The sequence below is a fragment of the Callospermophilus lateralis genome, chromosome 3 (assembly GCF_048772815.1).
Source record: "Callospermophilus lateralis isolate mCalLat2 chromosome 3, mCalLat2.hap1, whole genome shotgun sequence".
NCBI classification, from domain to species: domain Eukaryota; kingdom Metazoa; phylum Chordata; class Mammalia; order Rodentia; family Sciuridae; genus Callospermophilus; species Callospermophilus lateralis.
Window position 1 is genome coordinate 44046117 of NC_135307.1, and position 23254 is coordinate 44069370.

General features: G+C 37.4%; 1 protein-coding gene across 3 annotated transcripts in view; it reads left to right on the forward strand.

Annotated features, from left to right (window-relative positions):
- Akap6 (A-kinase anchoring protein 6) overlaps positions 1–23254 on the forward strand; it is a 500764-nt gene that overhangs the window by 199869 nt on the left and 277641 nt on the right. For all 3 annotated transcript variants that reach the window (XM_076850183.2, XM_076850180.2, XM_076850182.2), the window contains exons 3-4: positions 5864–6115; positions 14626–16392. In XM_076850183.2, coding sequence (XP_076706298.2) covers positions 5864–6115; positions 14626–16392 — 2019 coding nt within the window. The remainder of the gene's footprint in view (positions 1–5863; positions 6116–14625; positions 16393–23254) is intronic.

Consider the following 23254-nt stretch of genomic DNA (forward strand, 5'->3'; position numbering starts at 1 on the left):
AGAAAAGTAAGGCAGGATGATCATGAGTTCAAAGCCAGTCACAGAGACTTAGTGAGGCCCTGTCTCAAAATTAAAGAGAGAGAGAGAGAGAGAGAGAGAGAGAGAGCGCGAGCGCGGGAGAGCGCTTTAATTTGCATTTAATTTGCATTTCCATAATGGCTAACAAGGCTAAACATTTTAGTCACATGCTTAATACTGTATCCATATTGGTAAAATGCTTGTTCAAATTTTGTGCCTCTTTTAAAATGGATTAGTTGTTTTCTTACTGTTGAATTTTGAGAATTCTTTCTATATTCTGGATATAAGTTCTTTGTTGAATATTTGATTTGCAAATATTTTTTCCCAATCTGTAGCCCCGCCTCCATTTTTTTTTTTTTTTTTGGTACCCAGGATTAAATTCAGGGCACTTGGCCACTGTGCCACATCCCCAGCCTATTTTGTATTTTATTTAGAGACAGGGTCTCACTGAGTTGCTTAGCATCTCAGAGTTGCTGAGGTTAGGCTTGAATTCACAATCCAGCCTCAGCCTCCTGAACTTATGGGTTTACAGATGTATGCCACCATGCCCAGCTATAACCTATCTCATTTTTAAAAATTTCTTTCATAGAAAAGAAGTTTTAAATTTTTATAAAGTTCAGTTTTTTTCCTCTGTGAATTCTGTGTTTAGTTCCATGTGCAAGAGATCACTGCCAAACCACAGGTTCATAGTTAACAGAGACACTTACTGCTCCTTGGAATGCTCTTCTCCGCCATATTTTCCTAGTTGTCTTCTTCAAGATCTAAACTTTGCTTTCTTTAAAAAGTATTTTTGCGTCTTTTCCCCATGCTCTCATGGGCATTTTGTCCTTGTCTGTGTACTCTTAATGAACATTTATCTTCTTGACTGTATCTTCTGCTGACATGCCCCTACCAGGCAGGGAACTCTGGAAGGGCAGATCTAGGTATTGTTTCACCTTGTATTCCTAGCATATTGATTAGTGCATGTTCAATATATTCAGTGAGGTAATTAATTTCTAATGACATTTTTCTTCTGTTCTTAATAAGTATGGGTTGAGCTGTGGAAAATTTGAGTATCTATTTTAAAAAGTTGTTTTAAAAACATTTAAAAACTATCCTCAATTTAAAAACAAAATTTGTTATTTTTAGAGACATCTGGTAATATAATCATTTAAGTGAACTTGCTGGAGAACTTTTTTTTAAAAAAATTTTCCTCAGGAAAGGATAAAGAGGGAATGAAATCAATGTAGGAAATTAAGGAGATTTCAAGTAGCTAAAGCAATGGTTAGTTCGTGATTTGGAAAAATAAACCTAGGACTGAGGATGTAGCTTGGTGGGAGAGCACCTACCTATCTTGCACAAGGCCCTGGTTTTCAATCCCTAATACAAACAAAACAAAACAAACAAATAAAAACCAAACAAAACAATAAAAAACAAACATACAAGGCAAGGAAAAAAGACAAGAAATCTAAATAATTTTATCTACCAAAATTAATTTTTTGTTCATTGTTAGTCTGTCAAAGGGAGAGAAATATCATCACAATTCTTGAGTGACTGTTATGATTTATATCTTAAATGTCCCCCACAGGCCTATAAGCTGAAGTCTTGGTCATTAGCCTGTGACACTGTTGGGAGGTGGTAGAACCCTTAGGAGGTGGAGCCTGGTGAAAGGAAGTTAGGTCATTGGGGGTGTACCCTATAAGGTGATGTTGGGACCCCGACCCTTCTTCTCTCTTTGCTTCTCAGATACCATGAGGTGAATAGTCTTACTCTACCATGTGTAATTGCTGCCATGATATACGTGTTGCAATGGGACCAAGGGACCATGGACTGAAACCTCTGAAACTATGAGCCAAAGTAAATCTTTCTTACTTATACATTGTTTATTTCAAGTATTTTGTCATGGTGATGGAAAACTGACTAAAAGAGTGACCAACTAATGGGCAGCCATTAATTATATAAAAGAGAACATAGGGAAACAGTCTTCTAGTTAGAGAGAAGATTCACATACAGAAATAAACAAATCCTCTGGGAATGAAGCTGCCTCCTTTTGATGATGAAATCTTTATAAATTATAGGAAGGAAGCATCCTATTATTTAATAATATTCTGAAGAAGTTAGATATAGTAACTTTCATTTGCTTATAACAATACCAGAAAACAGGTCCATCTCCAAGCAAGTTTCTAAAGGTTAACACAGTTTGTCTTGAGATCTTTGGCTATCTCTTTCTGATTCTGCCTTTCTTCTACCCTTTTATTCTCAAAGTCCTTCAGTTGTCTGTTCATGGACCTTGCTTACAATGAGTAGAAGCTACCTTAAAAGTAAAAGTCTGAATCTGGGGTCTTGAGAGTGAGAGAAGGCTTGAACTGGTAGATTTTTTCCAGGGTATGTTTGTCCCAGGAGAGATATACTTTCCAAATATATCTTGAGAAGAGGAGTCTAGAAATCAGAGAAGAACAGTCTGGCAGAGAAGACATTGGCTAGAGAGGCTGAAACTGATAGGAACATGAGCAAAAATTATGTGTGAGCAAGAGATATGGGATAATTTCATACTATGAAAGGTGAGTTTCCAAAAATAACCTGACTTATAGAAGATGTCCTGGTAGACCTAACCATCTATTCCATCAAAGCTGGATATGGTTCCGTGCCTATCACTCATACAGTCTTCACCATCTTCATCCCTCTCTTGACCTTATATAGATTCAGTTTTCTACCTCCTACTACCACCCTTTTCTCTATCCAAACAGGAAAGGATTCTAAATCAAACATTCACATTTCTTGGGTGATTTCACTTCACTGTGAATTTTATTTACTGTGTCAGCCTAACCAGTCATTGCCTTATTAAGTTTTAAAATTTCTAATTGTGGAACATAAGGTTTTATTTCCTGTTAATTCTCCTAGTAAGTAGATGGGAAAAATATTTTGTGTATGGGTATTTAAAGTGAATAGATAGATACATAGGTAGGTAGGTAGATAAATGTCTAGTTTTGAAGGGACTATTTTTTTCTATATTCCTAAAAAACTAGCTCTGTTCTGAAATTACTATTTACTTTCCACTGTGTTGCACTACAGTATATGCAAATCTGTAATACATTGAGCACTTTAGCCATGCGAACAGAGCCAGTTTCAGGTTGCTTTTGCTAGAGGCACATGTGCAGTTGAGTGTGAACACCAGTCATTCCTCACATGCATCAGTTAGGCTATTCTAACCCTCCTCTACTCCCACCCCCATGCTTCTACTTCACCTTAATAATGGAGAGCTTGCAAGGCCTCCAACAGGTTGAGTCTCTTAGAGCCTTTAATTTGCAAACCATTCCTGCTGAGAGGCAGCCATTCAGCATATTGTTTTTGAAAGTCTCTAATACCTAATTACCTGACTGAATAAAAATAAACAGAAAGTCCATAATCTTCAGTTTCTTTCATATGAATGTACAACAAATTGGTAATTGTTAAAGGGCTAAACATTAGATAGTTTGGACTAATTTTTCCATAAACAGTCATTCAACATTTTATAGAGGGGAAGCAAAAACACATTTTTCTGTTATTTAAAAAGTATACAGGTCAGAAGTGTGCTCAGTTACCTACTTTAAACAAATCTCCCACTAAAAGTTCAAAGCAAAGTCCCCACCCCCCAACACACACCTGTAATTATTATTTTACAGTTTGTGTGTTCTTGTACTTGTTGTCAAACCAGACAATTGGTGGAAGAGTCCAGGGCATAAAAATAATTAAGTTAATAGACTCCAGAAAGTTGCACTAAATAATACAAAAATTATATATTAATAAACTATGTATTATTTAGTTTCAAAAACTTCAACAGAGATTGCATGAGTACATTGCCAAAGTACTCAATGGAGGGAAGTTGATTCTTGGGGGAGAGTATTTCTTTCCCCTAAGGTTTCATTTGATTCTGTGAGAATTGAGCCAATTTACCTCTCTTTTATGAGGAGTCAGGTGCGGAAACCTAAATTAACTGGCACAATAATGTCTTATAGATTGTTTCCCCTGAATTGTTGCCTGGCAATCTTGACCCATGACCTGGCTCTTACTGCATTAATATATCCATTATGAAGAAGCTGAATCAAGAGGAACAGATGGCAAGTGTTTTGGCATGAAATTTTCATGGTGCCAAAGCTATATATAACCTTTTGTATTGGGGGATGTGAGTGGGGAGGTGAGAAATGCCTGTTTGGCTGTTTTGAGCAGGTGGTATAAAGGTCACCCAAGCCTTTTTCTTTCCTAAGTATGTAAAGTATTTTACATCTGTAGGATCAAAGTGAGACCCAAAAGAAAGAGTCTAACAAATCTGAGTTATGAAATCAAGAGGGTGAGGAAGTTGAAAACACTGCCAATAGAGTGACTGAAGTGATCCCCATAGATGCTCTATTTGGAGGGGGTCACATATGGAGCAAAGGGGTGGAGGGGCTGGTAGCCTGGGTGAGCTAGAAGAGTCAGGATTAAAAAAGTTGGACAAAGACATAGATGACATAGGAGACCTTCTGATGTTGTTACATGGTAGATGAAAAGGCCCAGAGTAGAGCTATGGCATGAAGGTCCTGGAAGTTGTGAAGTAAAGGCAATCCGGTGCTAGGGCATTGATTGATTCATCAGTGTGAATATTGAAATTACCTCAAATAATGGTATGCTTAGTATGGAGAGAGGAAAATGTGAACTAGATGCATTCTCTAGTGGAATGCAGAGGAGTTTTGAAAGTTTTTCTCTAAAATAATTACTGAATTATGCAAAATCAGAAAGGCATGTTTCTAGCATAGAAAGACAGTTTTGACACTGATGGTAGGTCTCAGAACTTAACTGCTATCACACAATTTTAGCCTTAACAAAAATCATAACTAAAAGCCTAATTTTAAAAAATCACTGATGCACAACTAAAAACGTGTAACTGAGCACTTTTAGCTGACACCAACATCATTTTGATACTTATTGGTCTCTTAAATTGCCCAAGTAAATGTTTCTGTTGATGCCACTCATTTCATGCTTCTGGCCTCTGACAGCACAATGGAAATTTGGGAACTTGTAAGAGCAAGTGACATGTCAGATATCAAATCTGTCTACCTAATAGTATGTGTGAAGGAGATTGAAACCTTGATTTAGTAGTGTTTTTGTTTAAAAAGTCTAGGTCTGAAAAAAAATGTATTTTGTCTTTTTTTTCATCTTTGGGATTTTGTTTGGCTTTGTTGCTTAAAAGGGATTTCTGTTTGCAAAGTATAGGTTGGAAATTTAAATATTCATTGTGAATTTAAATAGTGAATAGTGTCCTTGGGGGAAAGTGACAATTGCCTCTTTCACTGAAGACCTCAAAGTTCACTGAGAACTTGCCTTGTCAAAGGTGACCTTTGGAGAATGTTGTCAGTATAGAGATGTAGGGGAGGAATTCTTTGTAGATAAATAAGCAGGTACTGAGAAGGGCCGGAGTCCCTATGAAGCACACATTCTACCACACCTTTCTTCCTGCTGGATGTCTGAATGAGGTTTCTATCCTGAAATATTATGAGCTCTATACAGAAAATAGAACAGCTGTTGGTTCCCTTCCAGAACCCCAAACAAACTTTATAAAAGAGAACAGAGAGTGGATTGGTGAAGTGAACCCCCCACCTTGGCTGAACTTAAAGAACAGCAATATTGCAGTTTAGAGAAAGATCAACTTACCTGTATGTATGAAGACCCAGTACACAACTAAAAACGTGTATGGCCTATGACCATATATCTGAACTAAGACCAATTATTCATGTGCTACCATTGACCCTGATAATTGGTGTCAGGTAAAAGAGTGAACTCCCCAGTCCCACACCCCTTTCACCCCAGGATGGGGGAAACTTCTCACATATTTTGCTTTTCTTTGCTACAGGACATTTGTGAAGATATTTCTGACCATGTTGAGCAAATCCATGCCCTCCTTGAAACAGAGTTCTCTCTAAAGCTGCTGTCTTACTCTGTCAATGTGATTGTGGACATCCACGCAGTGCAGCTCCTTTGGCATCAGCTCCGAGTCTCAGTGCTGGTTCTGAGAGAGCGCATTCTGCAAGGACTGCAGGATGCCAATGGCAACTACACCAGGCAGACAGACATTCTGCAGGCTTTCTCTGAAGAGACAAAGGAGGTGAGTGTTTTCCTTGAAGAGAAGTAATGCCTTGTCAAGTATGACCATTTGAGGATGTTTTCCGTGTAAAGAGATCAGGTAGGGATACTTTGTAGATAAATAAGCAGTTCCTAAGTTGGACTTTGAATCTAGGTGTAGTGAACAGAAGCTAGGACACTTCTAATGTGAATGAGGCTTTAGGTCAGAGTTAACTCACATCTGGTAGTTTACACAAATCCTGTCCATAGTTTTTGGTACTAACCTGACTTCTTGTTCCCCTTCAAATATTTAATGCTTACTTATTGAGTACTTACTATTCCAGGTCCTAGGTGTCAAGAATATAATAGTGATCAAAACATAGTCTTTACCTTTAAGGAACTTTGACTATAGTGGAGAATGGAGAGAATTGAACATACATTAAGGCCCAGCTGTGGTAAGTTTAAAAATTTAGTTGGAGGATAGAGAAAGGAACACCTAATTCAGACAGGAAGGGCTTTTTCAGAAAAAGTAGATCTAACCTGAAACTTGAAGGAGAGGCAGAATTAGATAGGTGAATGGAGTAGAATGTGTTCTACACAGAGGGAATGGCGAGATCAGAGACTTAGAGGTAAGAGAGGGTGACAGGCTTACAGACAGATAAGACTGGAGCAAAAAGACTTGAGGGAAAAGGATGCAGGATTTTTCCCAGTAAGTAAGCAGAGGTTAGTCATGAAAATAAACAGCTATTAAAACCATATTAAGTGAATTAACCCTTATTTTGAGGACAAAATAAGTGTTTGTTCAGGGAATTGCCATGATTAGATTCATGCTTTAGAAAGATTATTCTGGATGTAGTGAATCAAATGAACATTAGAATATTACAGAGCTAATTTATTTTTCTTGCTTATGTTAATAGGACTTTAAACAGTTTTTTAAAATTACTGATGAATTATTTCATCAGGGATACTGTAAATTTGAATCCAAGTGAACTCTACCATTCTCAAATAAAATTGACACTTTCATTAATTGGGAGGCTGAGGCAGGAGGATTGCATGTTCAAGAGCAACCTTGGCAACTTATTGAGACTCTTTCTCAAAAATAAAAAGGGCTAGGGATATAACTCAGTGGTAGAACACTTGCCTAGCATGTGTGAGGTCTTGGGTTCAAAATTCAGTAAAACACACACACACACACACACTATGAAAAGCCATTCAGGCTAATGGTTCTGAATGCTGTTTTCATAGCTGTGTCATGACACATACATAATGGTTCTCACAATATGAACTCAACAATTACTTGTGGATTGGATTTGAAGCAGTTTAGTTTTTACTTGGGATCAGTCTTTATTATTGCAGAGTTGTAAGAATATGTTGTGTGAGGAGCAGAGAAACAGTGGATTTTTCAGTCATCTGCTTTGTGAATATTTTCTATGAATTGAAGCTATACTTCCATGACCATCCTTCCTGAAACTGGATTTTTATTCTATTTGTGTTGCGTGTTTTGTGTGTGACTCTATGAGAATCAAATGACTGCTTAGTTTTGTTTTTACCAGCATACTGGGATTGTGGAAAACAGGAAGGGGATTTGGATAAAATTCTCAGCTTTATCAGAATAAATTCACATGTGAAAGATTTGTAGATTGAAGAGAGAAATGGCAAAACACAACAAAACATAACAAAACTCTGAAAAACTAGAATAGTAGGTGTCTTTCCAGTGAAGGAGGATTCACTTTTCTATTTTGAGAAGTGAGCTGAAATTCAGAGCCACACTGAAGAGAGAATTTGAAATTCTAGAAAGTGGCAAGTTCTAACTCTTTTGTTTCTTGAAAAAGCAAAATATGTTTTATTCTTTATTTAAATATGGAATTAGGGCTGGGGTTGTGACCCAGGGGTAGAGCGCTTGCCTAACAGGTGCAACGCCCTGGGTTCAATCCTCAGCACCACATAAAATAAATAAATAAAATAAAGGTTCTGTGTCCAAATACAACTAAAAAATAAATATTAATAAATAAATAAGTATGGAATTAACCATATATAGTAAACAAATTGGCAAACCAAACAAACGAACAAAAACTAAAGTAAAACTCAAAATTGTATAAAAACTGTATGGAATTGAAATTTTTATATTTTAGACACTGTGATAATCACCTAGTATTTGTTTAATCTAGTAAGAAAGGTAAGAGGTATTAAAATTGTTTCATTTTACAGATGTAGAATCTGAATTTAAGAGAGGTTAAGCAAATGTTTAAGGACATGAATCTAGGAATAATTAAATAAAACCAAACCAGTTTTTAACTGATTTCTATTTCAATAGCAATTCTTTCCTCCCTCTCTTCCTTCTTTCTTTTCTACTTTTTCTAAATTTGTATTGAATTTCTGCTATGTATAACACATTAGGCATTAAAGATGAATAACATATTAGTAATCATCTTCCTAATTTTGTTTGCTCCTCATACTGTTCTGGAAGGTAGGCAGGGTGGGTGTAATTATCCTCATTTTATGGGTGTTAATCATTGCATCCATCTTACATATGAGAGGACCAAGTTGAGAAAGCTAACGTTACAAAACTAGTGATAAGTTGTGTCCAAAATACTTGATAAGAACAACTTAGAGAAGGAAAAGTTTATTTTGGGTTCATGGTTTCAGGGGTTCCATCTGTGAATGGCCAACACTTTTGCTCTTGCTCTGAGGTGAGGCAGAATGTCATGGTTGAAGGGTGCAGCAGATGAAAGCTGCTTAGCTCATGGCAGTCAGGAAGCAGAGAGGGAGCAAGGAGCCAGGTGGACAAGATGTAATCCTCAGGAACATACTCCCAGTGACCTACTTCCTCCAGCCACGCTTCACCTCCTTGCAGTTTACCACCCAGTACAGTAGTCCTCTCAATGTTTAATCTATTTGATGGATTAATCCACCAATGAGGTTACAGTGGTCATAATCTAATCATTTCACTTCTGAACATGGTAGCTCATGAACTTTGGGAGGGGGGGCACTGCATATCCAAACTATAACAATAATTAATATTAAGACAATAGCAAACATTGATGAAGGCTATGGGCAGATGATGTAGTAAGTACCTCACCTAAATGATACTTCCTTCTCCATGAGGATACATTGGTCCTTCCAGAGTACTTACAACATAGCATTTTGTGTATTCTTCCACTAGCACTTATTATGAACCAATTTATAAGAAGACAAAGTTTGTGTTAGATTTTGAACTGTATAAGGATTAATACTAGATTATATTCATCTGTCTTCCACAGAATATAGTTTGTATCACTGTATATAAATGTTTTATAAATTGAATGAAATAATACAGATAATCACCACTTGAGGTGTGGAACAGGGAGGTATCACTTTAGGTTGGTAAACTATGAATTAATCATAGAGATTCTTTGGTACATAATTTCAGCCTGTAGAAAATGGATATTCTTAAAAATCATTAATATAGTATAAATAAAAATATTGAAATGTTTTGTGTACTTTTTCCATTGCCCATTAGAAATGGACCTTTACCTCACATTTCCCTATCATACTTGCACCTCTCAGTCTACTGCTGCTCTCTGGAATGCATTTAGAATCATGGACTCCTAACAGTAGAACAGAAAGGAATATGATTGAGTTTAGTCCATTGGGGTCTGAGGACTCTGGGGATGTGTGGCACTTTGATTAAAGGTCCATGAATTTATATGTTAGGAATTAAAACAACAAACACTATGTAGTTAGATTAAAGGAGTTAGGGGACAGAGAGATATACATTTTTTTTTTTTTTACTATACCTATACTTCCAAAAATAGAATTCTATTTCTTATTTTCTTCTCAAGAGGAATACTAGATTAGGCATAAAAATGACCTTAAGTAGCAATGGAGACTGATGTACTCTTGGGGCATGTTAATAGGGAGATCTTCTAAATTATGGACTTTAAATTTCATGTTCACTTGGTGGCAAAATACAGTATAGCGTTCAAAAAAGAAGGCTCTAAAAGTATTTGGAACAAGACTTAAGTTCACTTAATTATGGGTAAGGAACAAAGCAAAATTTCTTGCTTCAAATTATTAGAAAATGGTGGTGGGGGCTTCCTTAATATCTAAGATAAGATTGTGGCCTGTAATAAAGTGAATAAATTAGCACGTTTATAAAATATAACCTTCTGAAAAGCTGCTTCATAGTATATTAAATGGAGGTATAGTTGAGTGGAGTCATTGCAAGGCAGTTCTAACATAGGTGTCTGCACTAATAATTAAACATGATGTTTCTGAAATAATAAAGACAGTAAAACAGCATGCACTCATCCCCTGAGCCGATGCCTATCTGAGACTATTACATGCATTAGAAAACTATCTGGGAAGGTAGTCAGGAGGAAGCAATAGAACTAAAAGTATTAGTAATACTAAAAAATATTTCAAATAATGAAACTCAGTGTTCATCTGCTATGAAAAACTGTAAAGAACGTTCTTTTCTTAAAATTGCCTTTGTACGGTGAAAGACAGGACTGTTTTTCGTTGCTCCCCTCCTCTCGCCCTAAAATTTTTTTCACATTAACAAATTACAGTATGAATAAAAAAATAATTATCCTAAAGTGATTCAACTGTCTCACTAGTTTAGATAGTTGGCCTTGCTGGGAACAGAATCAGAGAGGGCCCCTTTGGAACATTGAGTACTTTTGCGTGTATTTTATTTTCTAAACCAGAGATCCCTGAAGATTTAAGAAAGGCAGTCATACTCTATTCTCTGAGATAAAGTTATATATTCATCTAACATATATATTCACAATATTCATCTAACATCATTTATTGAGCACCTATCATTCAAGACAGTGTCCCTGGTCTTAAGGTGCTGTGACCACCAAAATGGGAACTAAATATACTCCTAGGGCCATGGTGTTCCCTGTTTGTCCAAAGGCTGGTGGCTGATACTTGCAGTGGTCTAATTGTTACCTGAACTCTCAAGAAACTTTGAGTTTCTTTTCTCTACTCATCATAGAAACACTTTTCTTTAGTGCCTCTTTAACTTCATGTAAGTATTACAGTGCAATAAACTATGATAGAAATGACAGAAAATAATTTTGCAATTATTTTGTAATTAGTTGATAATTGGACTAGGTCTTATGGAATAATTTTTGGACTTGACCATTACTTACAATACTATTTCTGTAAAAGAGTAACTTCTGAGTAATGAACAACCAAAATGAAAGATTTTTAAAAAGTGCAACCTGTTTTAAAGTGCAAATATCACTGTTACTCTCTTACAAATTGCACAAAAATGTGACATTTATTGGCTAACTCATTCCTTGGTATTTTTTGCTTTTGAATTTGTTATTTAAAGAACCTAGTCCAGGTATGAACCTCAAAAGTCACACAATTCCATTTAGATAATTATTGTTGAGATTGGCAGCTGAAACTGATTTCTTTCTTTGTGCAGTGTAATTTGGTATTAAAGGTAACTCTCATCTTAAAGAAAGTTTCCTTCTCATCATATTACTAAAAATAATAATAAGAGCAGTAACAGTGACCACTCATTGAGCACCATATCTTACATATGTTATCTCGTTTAAGCCTCTCAACATCCCTGTGATATGGCTTGCTGAGAGCCATAGCCAAGTAGGAATGATGCCTGGCATTTTTGGTTGAAAGGTGACGCCAGCAAGCCATTGAGATGATATGATTATGTTAAGATCTGCATTCAAATGGATATAGACCCCTGCTGTCCACCTCCACCTGCTACTTTGGAGCTCTAGCGGGACTCCTGGAGAGTTCCCATTGGTTGGGGAAGTGCAGTAGGAGGGATTTCCGGAGGAGGGATTTGTCTGTTGGTGTAGTGTGTCCTGGGAGAACGCTGTGTGTGTGGTTCGGCATTTTTCCCAGGAGCATGCATGGCATTGGCGGGAGTTTCAAAAATAAAGTTTGTTCCTGCTTGAGTGGCTCGTGATTTTGTGCCCAGCCAGACTGCAGCAATGGCTTACCATTTTCTTTTTCAGATGAAGGAAACAAAGCTTAGCAACATCAAACTGTTGACCTTCAGTTGCATAGCTAATTAGTGCCAGGGCAAGAATTTGACCCTGAAGCTTGGGATTTTAATCATTTGAGTCAACTAGAAGTACATAATCAGAGGAATGAGTTACATGAAAGAATAGAGAAACGTCCCCAAAATGTCATCATTCACTCATTCAACAGAGGTGTCTTTGAGTGCTCACTCTCTACAGATCTCTTGCTAAATGCTGTGGGTACACTGGTCAGTCAACCATTTTCTGTGTGATTTACACTCTCACAGTGTTTACAAACTGTGTGAAACAAATGAGTCAAGAAATCACAATAGTATTTATTTACATTGAGATAAATTCTTGAAGGGATAATGGTATAGATTTGAGAGCTTACAATAAAAGATTCTGACTTAAGTGATGGTTTGACATCTCGAAGAATAAAAACCTGAGCTAAACTCTTGGGGATGAATGAGAATCAGAGTTAAGAGGTGTAGGTGGGAAGCTTTCCAGATATGAAATAACATAAGCAAAGGCCCTGAGACAGGAGGAAACATGATATGTTCAGACTATAAAGAGGATAATGTGACTGGGTACAGTTGTGGAAGATAAAATGGCATGAAAGAGGCTTTTTCATACCTGACCTTGGAAGGGTTAGGATTTTTAACTGAACAGCAAGAGGAAGCTACTAAAGAATTTTAAGCAGAGAAATAACAGTACCAATTTTGCAGTTCATAAAGATTAAAATTGGTGGCAGTGTGGAAAACAAATTAGAAGAGGGGACATGCCAGCTTAAAGTAATTTCTAATGCTCAGAACTTGGACTTTAGGTCAGACAGCCTCTATGGGCTCCTTTTGTACCTTCTTTTGACCCAGGGTCTTTTGTAAACAGAATAGTACAGAGCCCAGAGAAAAGTTCTAAGGATTAAATGAAAAGGTGATAATAGGAATCAACCATCCCAATTTATGGATGAGGAAACTGAGGCTTAAAAAAGTTAAAAGTTTCTGTTATTATTATTTGAATTATCCAGATTTGAATAAAGAGTGAAAGGAGTGGAAGATAAAGGCAAGTGAAAGTCTAAAGGAAGAAAGCATTCCCAACCCAAAACAAGCAAATGAACAATAAAACCCATGTAAGATCCTGACAAGGCCAAGTCTCAGGATACCTGGTTGAAAGGGAGAGAGGGTCCAGAAACCATGTAGGATCAGGCTTCAGTGGGCTCATCCCAGTTATTCCTCCAGCAGAACAGAGGTCAAGGAATAAAATAAACTTTCACTTTTCTATTTCCTTCCTTTATTTCCTAAAGGGCCTGATTAGACCAACTGTCCCTTAGCATGATAAGCAAATTAGAATTTCAGGGGTCCATTTGCCCCAAATAATCAATCAGAAATCTCCCTATTTGCTGTGTGATCTGAGAAAGTGCATTAGTGGGATTGGGGTTGTAGCTTAGTGGTACAGCGCTTGCATGACAAGCACAAGGCCTGAGTTCAGTCCCCAGAACCACAGAAAAAAGAAAGAAAAAAAACTACATTAACAATGAGACAAAAACTTTAATCACACAGTTGAAGTAAATACTTGAAACCCTTGTATTTTATAGCGTGGAGAGGTTTCTTTTCTTTATTTTTGGTACTGAAGATTGAATTCAGGGGTTCTTTAACCATTGAGTTGCATCCTTAGCCCTTTTTTATTTTTTATTTTGAGAAAGATTCTCTTTAAGTTTTTTTGAGCCTTAAGTTGCTGAGGCTGACTTTGAACTTGCAATCTTCTTGCCTCAGCCTCCCAAGTTGCTGGGAATGCAGGCATGTATTACCATGCCTGGCTAGCATGGAGGAGTTTCAGATCAATGAGCCTACCTGGAATTATTAACAAGGGAAGTGGGAATTTAGGATCTAACATACACTGGTGGATTTAGGGGGAGGGGGAGAAATGCATACAGAGGGAGGAGATGGGGCTAAGATGATAAAGTTTTGACATTAATTTTCTCCAGGAGTAACTGTGTATACCTTTGAAAACATGGGACCAAACAGAAACTGGTCATGAACTATTTATGCTATGTATTTGAAATGTCAATAGTTTACTTTTTATGATTTGTTTAATATAATTAATTATTTCACTTTAAAATACTTACTGAGCATCTACTATGACCTAACCATTGTGGTAGGTATTGGTGTGATAACAAAAAACAAAACACATAGTCAGAGAGATTTTACTCTTACATTATTTTGTTCTCAGAAATTTTATTACTTAAGGCTTTACTTATGAATGCATATTAAAGGATTAATATACTAGTTTTAAATAGAAAATTAGATAAGAATGGATATTTTGGGCTTGACCTTGACCATTTCTCTTATGGCTCTATGTTCTAGATGAAATAAAAGTCTTCAAATATTTAAGAACAGGATATGATCTATGATTCAATGAGGTAATTGATTAGTAGGCCTTTTTGTATGTCAAAACAGAAGCAGTCAAGACTGATACATTTCTGAGCTTAATAGCAGCTTGTGCTGAGATTTCATTTGAACAGCAGTTGAGTATGATTCATGTTGAATTTACTGAAACCATTACCATTCTGTTTCAGGGCCGACTTGATTCTCTAACGGAAGTGGATGACTCAGGACAGTTAACTATCAAATGTTCTCAGAATTACTTGTCTCTGGATTGTGGTATTACTGCATTTGAACTATCTGACTACAGTCCAAGTGAGGATTTGCTCAGTGGCCTGGGTGACATGACCTCTAGCCAGGTCAAAACCAAACCTTTTGACTCTTGGAGCTATAGTGAGATGGAAAAGGAATTCCCTGAGCTTATCCGAAGTGTTGGGTTACTCACCGTGGCTGCTGACCCTGTCCCTTCCAGCTGCAGTGAAGCAGTCAGTGAGGAGATGTCTCAGGTATCTCTCTCAGCAGAGGACAAAGGTGGACGTGAGGAAAACAGCGCTTGTACAATCGAAGAGCAACCAGGCTTAACATCGGGTATGCCATCTTCAGGGGAAGCTCTGACAAATGCTGTTCAGTCACCTTCCGAGACTGTGAAGCAAGAATGCAGTTCCTCCTCCCATCTTGGCGCAAAGAACCAACAGCCTCCTCCTTGTGAGAATGCAACCCCCAAGCGGTCCATCAGAGATTGCTTTAATTATAATGAGGACTCTCCCACGCAGCCCACATTGCCAAAAAGAGGGCTTTTCCTTAAAGAAGAAATTTTAAAGAATGATCTAAAAGGCAGTGACGGCAAGAAGAAGATGGTTGATCTGAAGCCTGAGATGAGTAGAAGCACCCCTTCATTGGTGGACCCTCCTGACAGATCTAAGCTTTGCCTGGTGTTACAGTCTTCCTACCCCACCAGCCCTTCTGCTGCCAGCCAGTCCTATGAGTGCTTGTACAAGGTGGGGGTTGGGAATCTTGAAAACATAGTCAAAAGTCACATTAAAGAAATCTCTTCCAGTCTGGGAAGGCTTAATGACTGCCACAAAGAGAAACTTCGACTTAAAAAACCACCCAAGACCTCAGAAGAGGTGCCTCCAAGTGGAATACCGAAACAGGCCACTGGTTCGGGCAAGCAAACTAAAACTACAAGGAGCTCAGTAATGCTGAATGGAATGCCTTCTTGTACTTCCAAGGCCATAGAGGGGCCAGAAACAGATTCTGCTTCCACATCCTCTGTTGAGCCGTGCAGTCAGAGAAGTCAAAATGCCAAATTGTCAGTGCCGTCAGAAATATCCAGTTCACCACCTTTTACTCAGAGCAGTGAATCTTCTGTTGGTTCAGACAATACTTTGTCTCCAGTATCCCTTCTTAAAAAACATGAAAGTAAAAAAGATTGCTCCTTCTCCCCAAGTCATGTTACCAGGAATGGTCAGGTTGTGGAGGCCTGGTATGGCTCTGATGAATATCTAGCACTACCCTCTCACCTTAAGCAGACAGAAGTGTTAGCTTTGAAGCTGGAAAAGCTAACAAAACTTCTGCCTCAGAAACCCAGAGGAGAAATCATTCAGAATATTGATGACTGGGAACTGTCTGAAATGAATTCAGATTCTGAGATGTACCCAACATACCATGTCAAGAAAAAACACACAAGGCTAGGCAGAGTGTCTCCCAGCTCATCCAGTGACATAGCCTCTTCCCTCGGAGAAAGCATTGAATCTGGGCCACTGAGTGACATTCTTTCTGATGAGGAGCTGTGCATGCCTCTTTCTGGCATGAAAAAATTAATTGATGAGAAATCAGAGACAGCTTCATCCTCTGAGAAAAATGAGAGCCATTCCACCACAAAATCAGCTTTAATTGAGAAACTAATGCAAGATATTCAACACCAAGACAACTATGAAGCCATATGGGAAAAAATAGAGGTAAGGTGGTCTTAATTTGAATGATTTCTTACCCGATTTTTGGAAGTAATGCTGGGAAAAAGTCAATTTCGTCCCCAATTTATTATCAAGTGTATTACTGTTTTTGATAACCAATTCCCCAAAGAAAGAAAGAAAAAGGCACAATGATCACTACATTGTGACATTTGTATCACTTGGAACTGCCCTTGTCAATGTGTTGGATTGATGAGTCCCTGCCTGGTATAGAATGCTCTATTGGTACTGCTCAAACTTAACAGGGTTCCTGATGAATGGTAGACTCCTGCATATAACAAAATAAAATAAAACAATAGCTATACATATATAAGTATCTTAGGAATATATGAATAGAATATTCCAGTTATCTTCAGTGCTTTTTGATTAATTTGTTCTGACCCCAGAATAGCTTCCCCATCTCTAGTAATTTTCTGTTGAAATAGACCACACAGTTGTAATTTATCAGGAATCTTTGTTTTTCTTTATTCTCCATCCTTGGTGAGACCTTTGGTTTTGTGACCATGCCATCTGGGGAATTGATATTTTGGGTAAATCTGTATTTTTTGAATGAATTGTTAGATGTGATAAAATCTTTGAGGATAGGCTTATCAAAATTCTTAGGGCTGAGCTCCATGATACAAGTTATGAGTTGATTTTTAAGAGACAACTGAGCCAAAAAGATTCACTCTGATTACTGTGGCAATAGCCCTTTCTCCAGAACTTCACTGGAAATAAATTCATTCGATTTGATCGTTCTTATGGTTTCTTGTTCAGTGACATAAATAAGTATGCCTTATGTCATTTATATAGCATTTTACTGTGTATAAAGCTCTTCCATATGAGTTTTTTACTTGATCTTCTCAGCCATTATGTGAAGCAGGCAGGTAATGCCTGAGTATTCTCCCTTTATATTGATGAAAATAGTAAGCTCAAGTTGTTTTCCCCAAGCTGAAATAGGTGGACAGATAGATAGCCAGACAGACACACTGAACCTTTTGCTTGGGAACTGGGACATAAACCATGTCTTCTGAGTCTCCGTCCAGTTTTCTTCTGTTATATCATGTTGCCTCCCTGAAAAAGGTTAGAGTTTCTCCTTCACCAGGCAACTATAAAATCATAGGAGAACAGTGTTTAGGAGCCATCCATATTTGATAGAGAAGATTAGTATAACCCAATGGTTGGTTTGTGGCTGCTATTCCCAGTTTTTCACATTCATTTATTGTTGAACACTATTCTGAGACCAGTGATATGCTAGACACAGGTTAAAGAGTCATACGTATGGACAGAATAACTGGGAGTAAACGCCGGTTCTTAAAAGCAAGAGTTAACATAAATATACAATAATCATAACATAAAACTAATTAATACAAATCATATATTTATCTATCTACTCATCACAACAATTCTAACATTAACCCCATTTTATGGATGAGGAGACTGAGGAAGTCTTCTGTAGATCCCACACTGTGACTAAATGCTGTCATGCCTCTCCATAAAGAAGTGGTTAATATGTACTAAATGTAAACAATGTAATATGGAAGAGAAGTAATGTCAATGGAACTAGAATTTGCCTGGAGTATTATTATACAGCACTACACCTTGTATGGGGCTTTGAAGGATATTCAAGATTTAGACAGATAAGAAAAAGGAAATTAGGCATGTCAGGGAAGAGCAGTCTAAGCTAAAATGCAGAGATCAGAATGGGAATGAGAATGGATATGGGAGTGCAAAGACAGCTGTCCCAATTGGAAGGTCTGTGATTAGAGAACAACAAAAGTTTCCACACCTGTAATAGTCCTGATTGTAGCAAGACCCTGAAGGTTGCACTAAGGCAATTAGAATTTGTTTACCAGGTATCAACAACTTCTCTGAAAGGGAATGAGAATGGTAATACAAGCCATAACAAATAGTGCTTTTTGATCCCTTATTTTGTGTTTTCTTGTACTGGATATTTACATTTCTCATTCTATTTAAGTTGTAGAATATAGGAATTTTTCATATGAAGAAACTAAGGCAGCATATGTTAGGAAACTTATTCAAGTCCTCACAACTATTAGGTGCAAAGTCAGTATTTGAAGGCAAAGCCAGTATACTAAAGCAGGGTAGGCCATTACCTCCAATCATCTTTCTGGCAGGTTTAATTGGCAATAATGGTGGTGCCTGGTAGCTGTGGTAGTGCCTAGTGCGGAGATATCCCTGAGGCGGAAAAACTCAGGGATTGATGTGATGTAGACTGAACAAGGAGGCATTGTCAAGGAAGTAAACATGATCTAGCAAACTGGTTCCAGGCCTTGTCTAGTCATTAAAGCCTGGTGTGGCCCCCAGCAAGTCATACTTCTTTCTGAGCTTCATTTCTTTTTTATAAAAAGACATGTTTTAACCAACTGATGGCTGTGCTATCAACTTCTAATAGTAGCATCCTCTAGTTCTATAGTTCTATAAAAATGAAAGCTAAGTTTTCATCTATCATCTGGGGACTGATAGATGAAAATATTTAGATTGATAGCTAGTTTAAGGAAGAGATGGGATAAGTGAGTATATGGTAAAGCCTTTAAGAAGAAGTGTCTGTTAGGTAATCAGAAATACTATACTGGTTGGGATATGAGGTAAAGGAAGGCAATAAGATTAAGTTCTTTCCTCAGCTCAACCTCCCTTCGCTCACTGGTTGCTGAAGTAGTGACGGTAGTTGCCAACCCCTAGTCAACTAAACTTGAATATCACACCGTAGCTTTGGTCTCTTCTAAATAGTGACCTAGAGAACTTATTCTTCTTGCAGAATTTAAGAGACAATATTACTTAACATCTCTGTACCAGTCCTATAATAGAATTACTTATGATAATTCTATTGTAGGATTCTTTTAATAATCCTAAAAAAGTAGGTTTTTATTTTATTTTAATTTTATTGGCTCTTCTTAGTTATACTGACAATAGAATACATTTTGACATAACTATAAAATCATGGATTATATCTTGCTTTAATTCAGTCCCCAAGGTTTTTAAAAAATCCTAAATTGACCACTTCTCTCTCCTTCTGGTTTTCCTACTCTGGTCCTAGTAGTCACTCTCTCCTCTTGCCTAGATTGCTGTGGAAACCTCCTAGCTGGTCTCTTTGGTTCTATTCTATTCCCCCTTCAGTCTAATCCCAACATGGCAGCCAGAATGATACTTTTAAAATATAAATCGGATGATGTCACTCTCTGCTTAAAATGCAGCAACTTCTACCAATGCACTTAGAGGTCCTACATGGAGTGGTCTCCTAATTTCCTCTTTGACCTTATTTCCAACTGCTTTTCCCCATTTCACTCCATTTCCACTGGCTTCTGTTGTTCCTAGAAAATTCTGGGCATGCTCCTATATGGTATAGCTAGGGTAGAGATATCAGTTTCCCTTGACTACAGTCTTTCCATTAAATGCCCTAATTTCTGATTTTTCTACCTCTTCTGAGTCTTTGATCAGAAATTACTTTCTCAGAGAAACCTGACCATCTGACCTACCACCCCCCCACCACTTCCCTCTCCCCTCTTCTCCCCTCTCTATTTCCCTTCCCTTCCCCTTCCCCTCTCTGCCTGCCTGCCTGACTGCCTTTCTTTTGTGATTCTGGGAACTGGGGATTGAAGTCAGGGCCTCACATGTGACACTAACACTCTACCACAGAGCCACATTTCCAGCACCTATTATTTAAAAAAGGTATATAACCCTGCTTTTTAAATCTCTTATCACATTTTTTTTTCTTTTATGTCATTTCATATGTGGTATTTTTATTTCATTTGTTTCATCTCCCCCTATTAGAATGGGAGCTCCATAATGGCAGGGATATTAACAGTTTAGTTTGCTAGTGAATTTCATGTACTTAGAACAGTGTCTGGCATATAGTAAGCAGTCAGTGGAAACTGTTGAATGAATGAAAAAAATTCCATCTTGGAGTGGAGGAAACTGAGTTCAGACAAATGAAAGTGCTTTTCTTAAGTAGCACAGCTAACGAAGCACAGAGCCATGCTTTGGGCCCCCATCTATTTTATTCTCTCTACTAGTTAAATATTTGAGAATAGATGAATTATGTAAAAGAATAAGGATAAATAGAGAAAATAAAAAGACTGAGATTCAAGTTGTAGCCCACGGATGAGGCAAGATAAGGAAGAAGCTCATTTGTGGGGATCAGGAAAGGATAGAGAAGATCCTCCAGTGTTTAATAGGAGAAAGAGATATTTAATAAGGTGGACATCAGCATTGTTCCTTTCAAAAGGGAGATCAAAAAGAATAAGGACTAAGGGAGAAAAATATAAGTCTTTAGATTTGTTTGAAAGAGTCCATGAGGACCTTAAAGAAAAATTGACTTAATGGAGAATGGAAGGAGAAGCTGGAGTATAGATGTTTGAAAAATTAGAAAAATTTATTCCTAACAGCTCAAGAATTTGGTTATGAAAGCAGCATGAAACAAAGGATGGTAGTTCAAAATAAGACACAATGAAAGTTTTTTTTTTAAAACTAAATCTTATTTAAATTAAGAAGTAGCAAGAAAGTTCAAAATGGAGTGTACAGGTAGGTACACACTGAGACTAAAAAGGAGAGTGTATGGAACACATGGGAAGGATTATAGCCTGACATTAAAAAAATACTGAATATATCCTTCTTCTGGTTCTACTCTATCAAATGGAGAGTGGTACATATTTTTCTCTTGCCACTCCCTAAATGTTCCACCCTGTCTTCTCTGAGTCATCAGAGCAGAAGGTAGAAGGTACATAAAAGCCCACTAACAAAGTGGGACTTTTGAGGACTGTGGTAGAATTCCTTAGGATAACAGCTGGGGTTGGTGACTACATGTTTTAGGTACCTAACAGTTTCCTATAACCTCCTATCTCTTATGTTTGTGTCTTTCACTGGTTGGTTTCATTAATTTAAAATATTTATTTTAAGTATGTATTCTTTATTCATTAGGAAATTTAAAAATTTAAACAGATAATATATTCACATAATTTTAAAATATAGACATTAAAAGATACCCAGTAAATCTATTTCTCATCCCTATCCTCCTTCTTGAGTTCTGACCCCGCCATAGGTATTAATTGCTGTTTTTAATCTTATGTCCTTTAAGAAGTTTACACACATACAAGCAAATGTAAACATATTTGTGAATCAAAAATTTTAAAACCAGGAAATAAGTTACAGTCTTTCCTTCCCCACAAATGAAAGCTCCTCTGTAAACTGTCAGTTTCCAAGAAAAGGTCCATTTTCTGATTTCCGTGTGAGGATTGAGGGGATTTTGTTCAGTGGTGGCTGATTTACTCAGAACCTGTGGTGTGGATAAGTTAATTGAGCATCTTGGGTTTGAGTACCAATGGGAGTTTCTCAATACATAAAAGTGAAAAAAGAAGAGGCAAGCCATTGAACTAGACTCACCTGTCCTGATACAGTTAAGGAATAGAACAAAAGCAATGAGGAGAAAGGAGAGCAGGACATATCTGGAGCAGATGAAATCTAACAGAACGGTGAAAAATTAACTTAGTGTGATATCTAGACATAGATGTTATCACTAATAGGGGTTAGCAAACTATAGACTGTGGGCCAGATCTAGCATACTGCCTGCTTTCTAAAATAATGTTTTATTGGAACACAGTTGTGCTCATCATAAATGCATGCTTTTGGCCTGTGATGACAGATTTGAGTAGTTGTGACAGGAACTGTGTGGCCTGCAAAGACTAGAGAATAACCACTGACCCCTGCTCTTGATTAAAGCAGAAGAAGAGGAAATAATTTCTGATCAGCATCTTTTATGTACAGATTCTGAGTAGGTTATTTTAATTAATTTAGACAACAACCCTATGGAAGATCTGTTATTGACCCTATTTCATAGATGAAGAATCTGAGGTTTGAATGCAAATTATTTGTCACACAGCTGCTAAGTGTGAGGGCTGGAATTCCAACCGAGATGCCAAAAGTGACTTGGTTTTCTCCTACAGATAAATTCAAATGCCAGGAAATTTAGACAATAATCATATATGCAGATAAAATTTGTTTATAAAACCCATAGACTACCTCTAGATTGAGTAAAGGAACAGTGTGGATTCTTCTTCACAACACAAATAGAAATCAACTGCCTGATAAGTAGCCACTTGGACAAAGTAGGAAATTATTGATGCTAGGTTAATAGCTATATGATTCCCAGGAGGGCTGGCAGAGTGCAGTGCCAGGAAGTATACCTCAGTGAAGCATTTCAGGTCTGTCCTTTGGGATATAGTGCAAGATCTACTTCTTCCATCATGGGCTTCCTGCTCACACTAAATTCTCAAAACTTGTCCTGGAAATAGGATTCCATTAGATTGAAATCATTGGTATCATTGCTAGGTGCATGGTATAGCTGAACCCATTTCTCCACAGAGATGTAAATGTCTTCACATCCAGCTTATGGCATCTCGGCTATTGCCCAGTGACTCAGCTGTTGTTGCATTTTGTCCTAGAAACATCTATAACCCAATTCTAAAAACATCTTTGCTGCCAGCTGGGGATGTCACTGCACATAAATTATTTTGGATTCAGTGCAGCCAGTACTCAGCTGAATGCTTACTCTTTGTAACTGGACTGTGTAATCAAAAGTTCTGATTTTGTAGTAGTGGCACCAAGGTTGCCACCATTGCTCCTGCCTAGAGATAAAGCTGGAAAGTGGTGGACCCAGTTTAACATCAATGAAGAGGAGGTTTTGTATGAGATTTCACTTGGCACTGATTTTTACATTTCTTTCCCTATCGTAAAATGGGTCCAGGCAGAACCTATGCTGTTTTTCTATCTTCATTTTGATTTTATAATGACTTTAAAATGAAGGTGGAAGTCATAATAAAAATATGCTGTCCTGAGTTTTGTTTTCTTTCCTTTC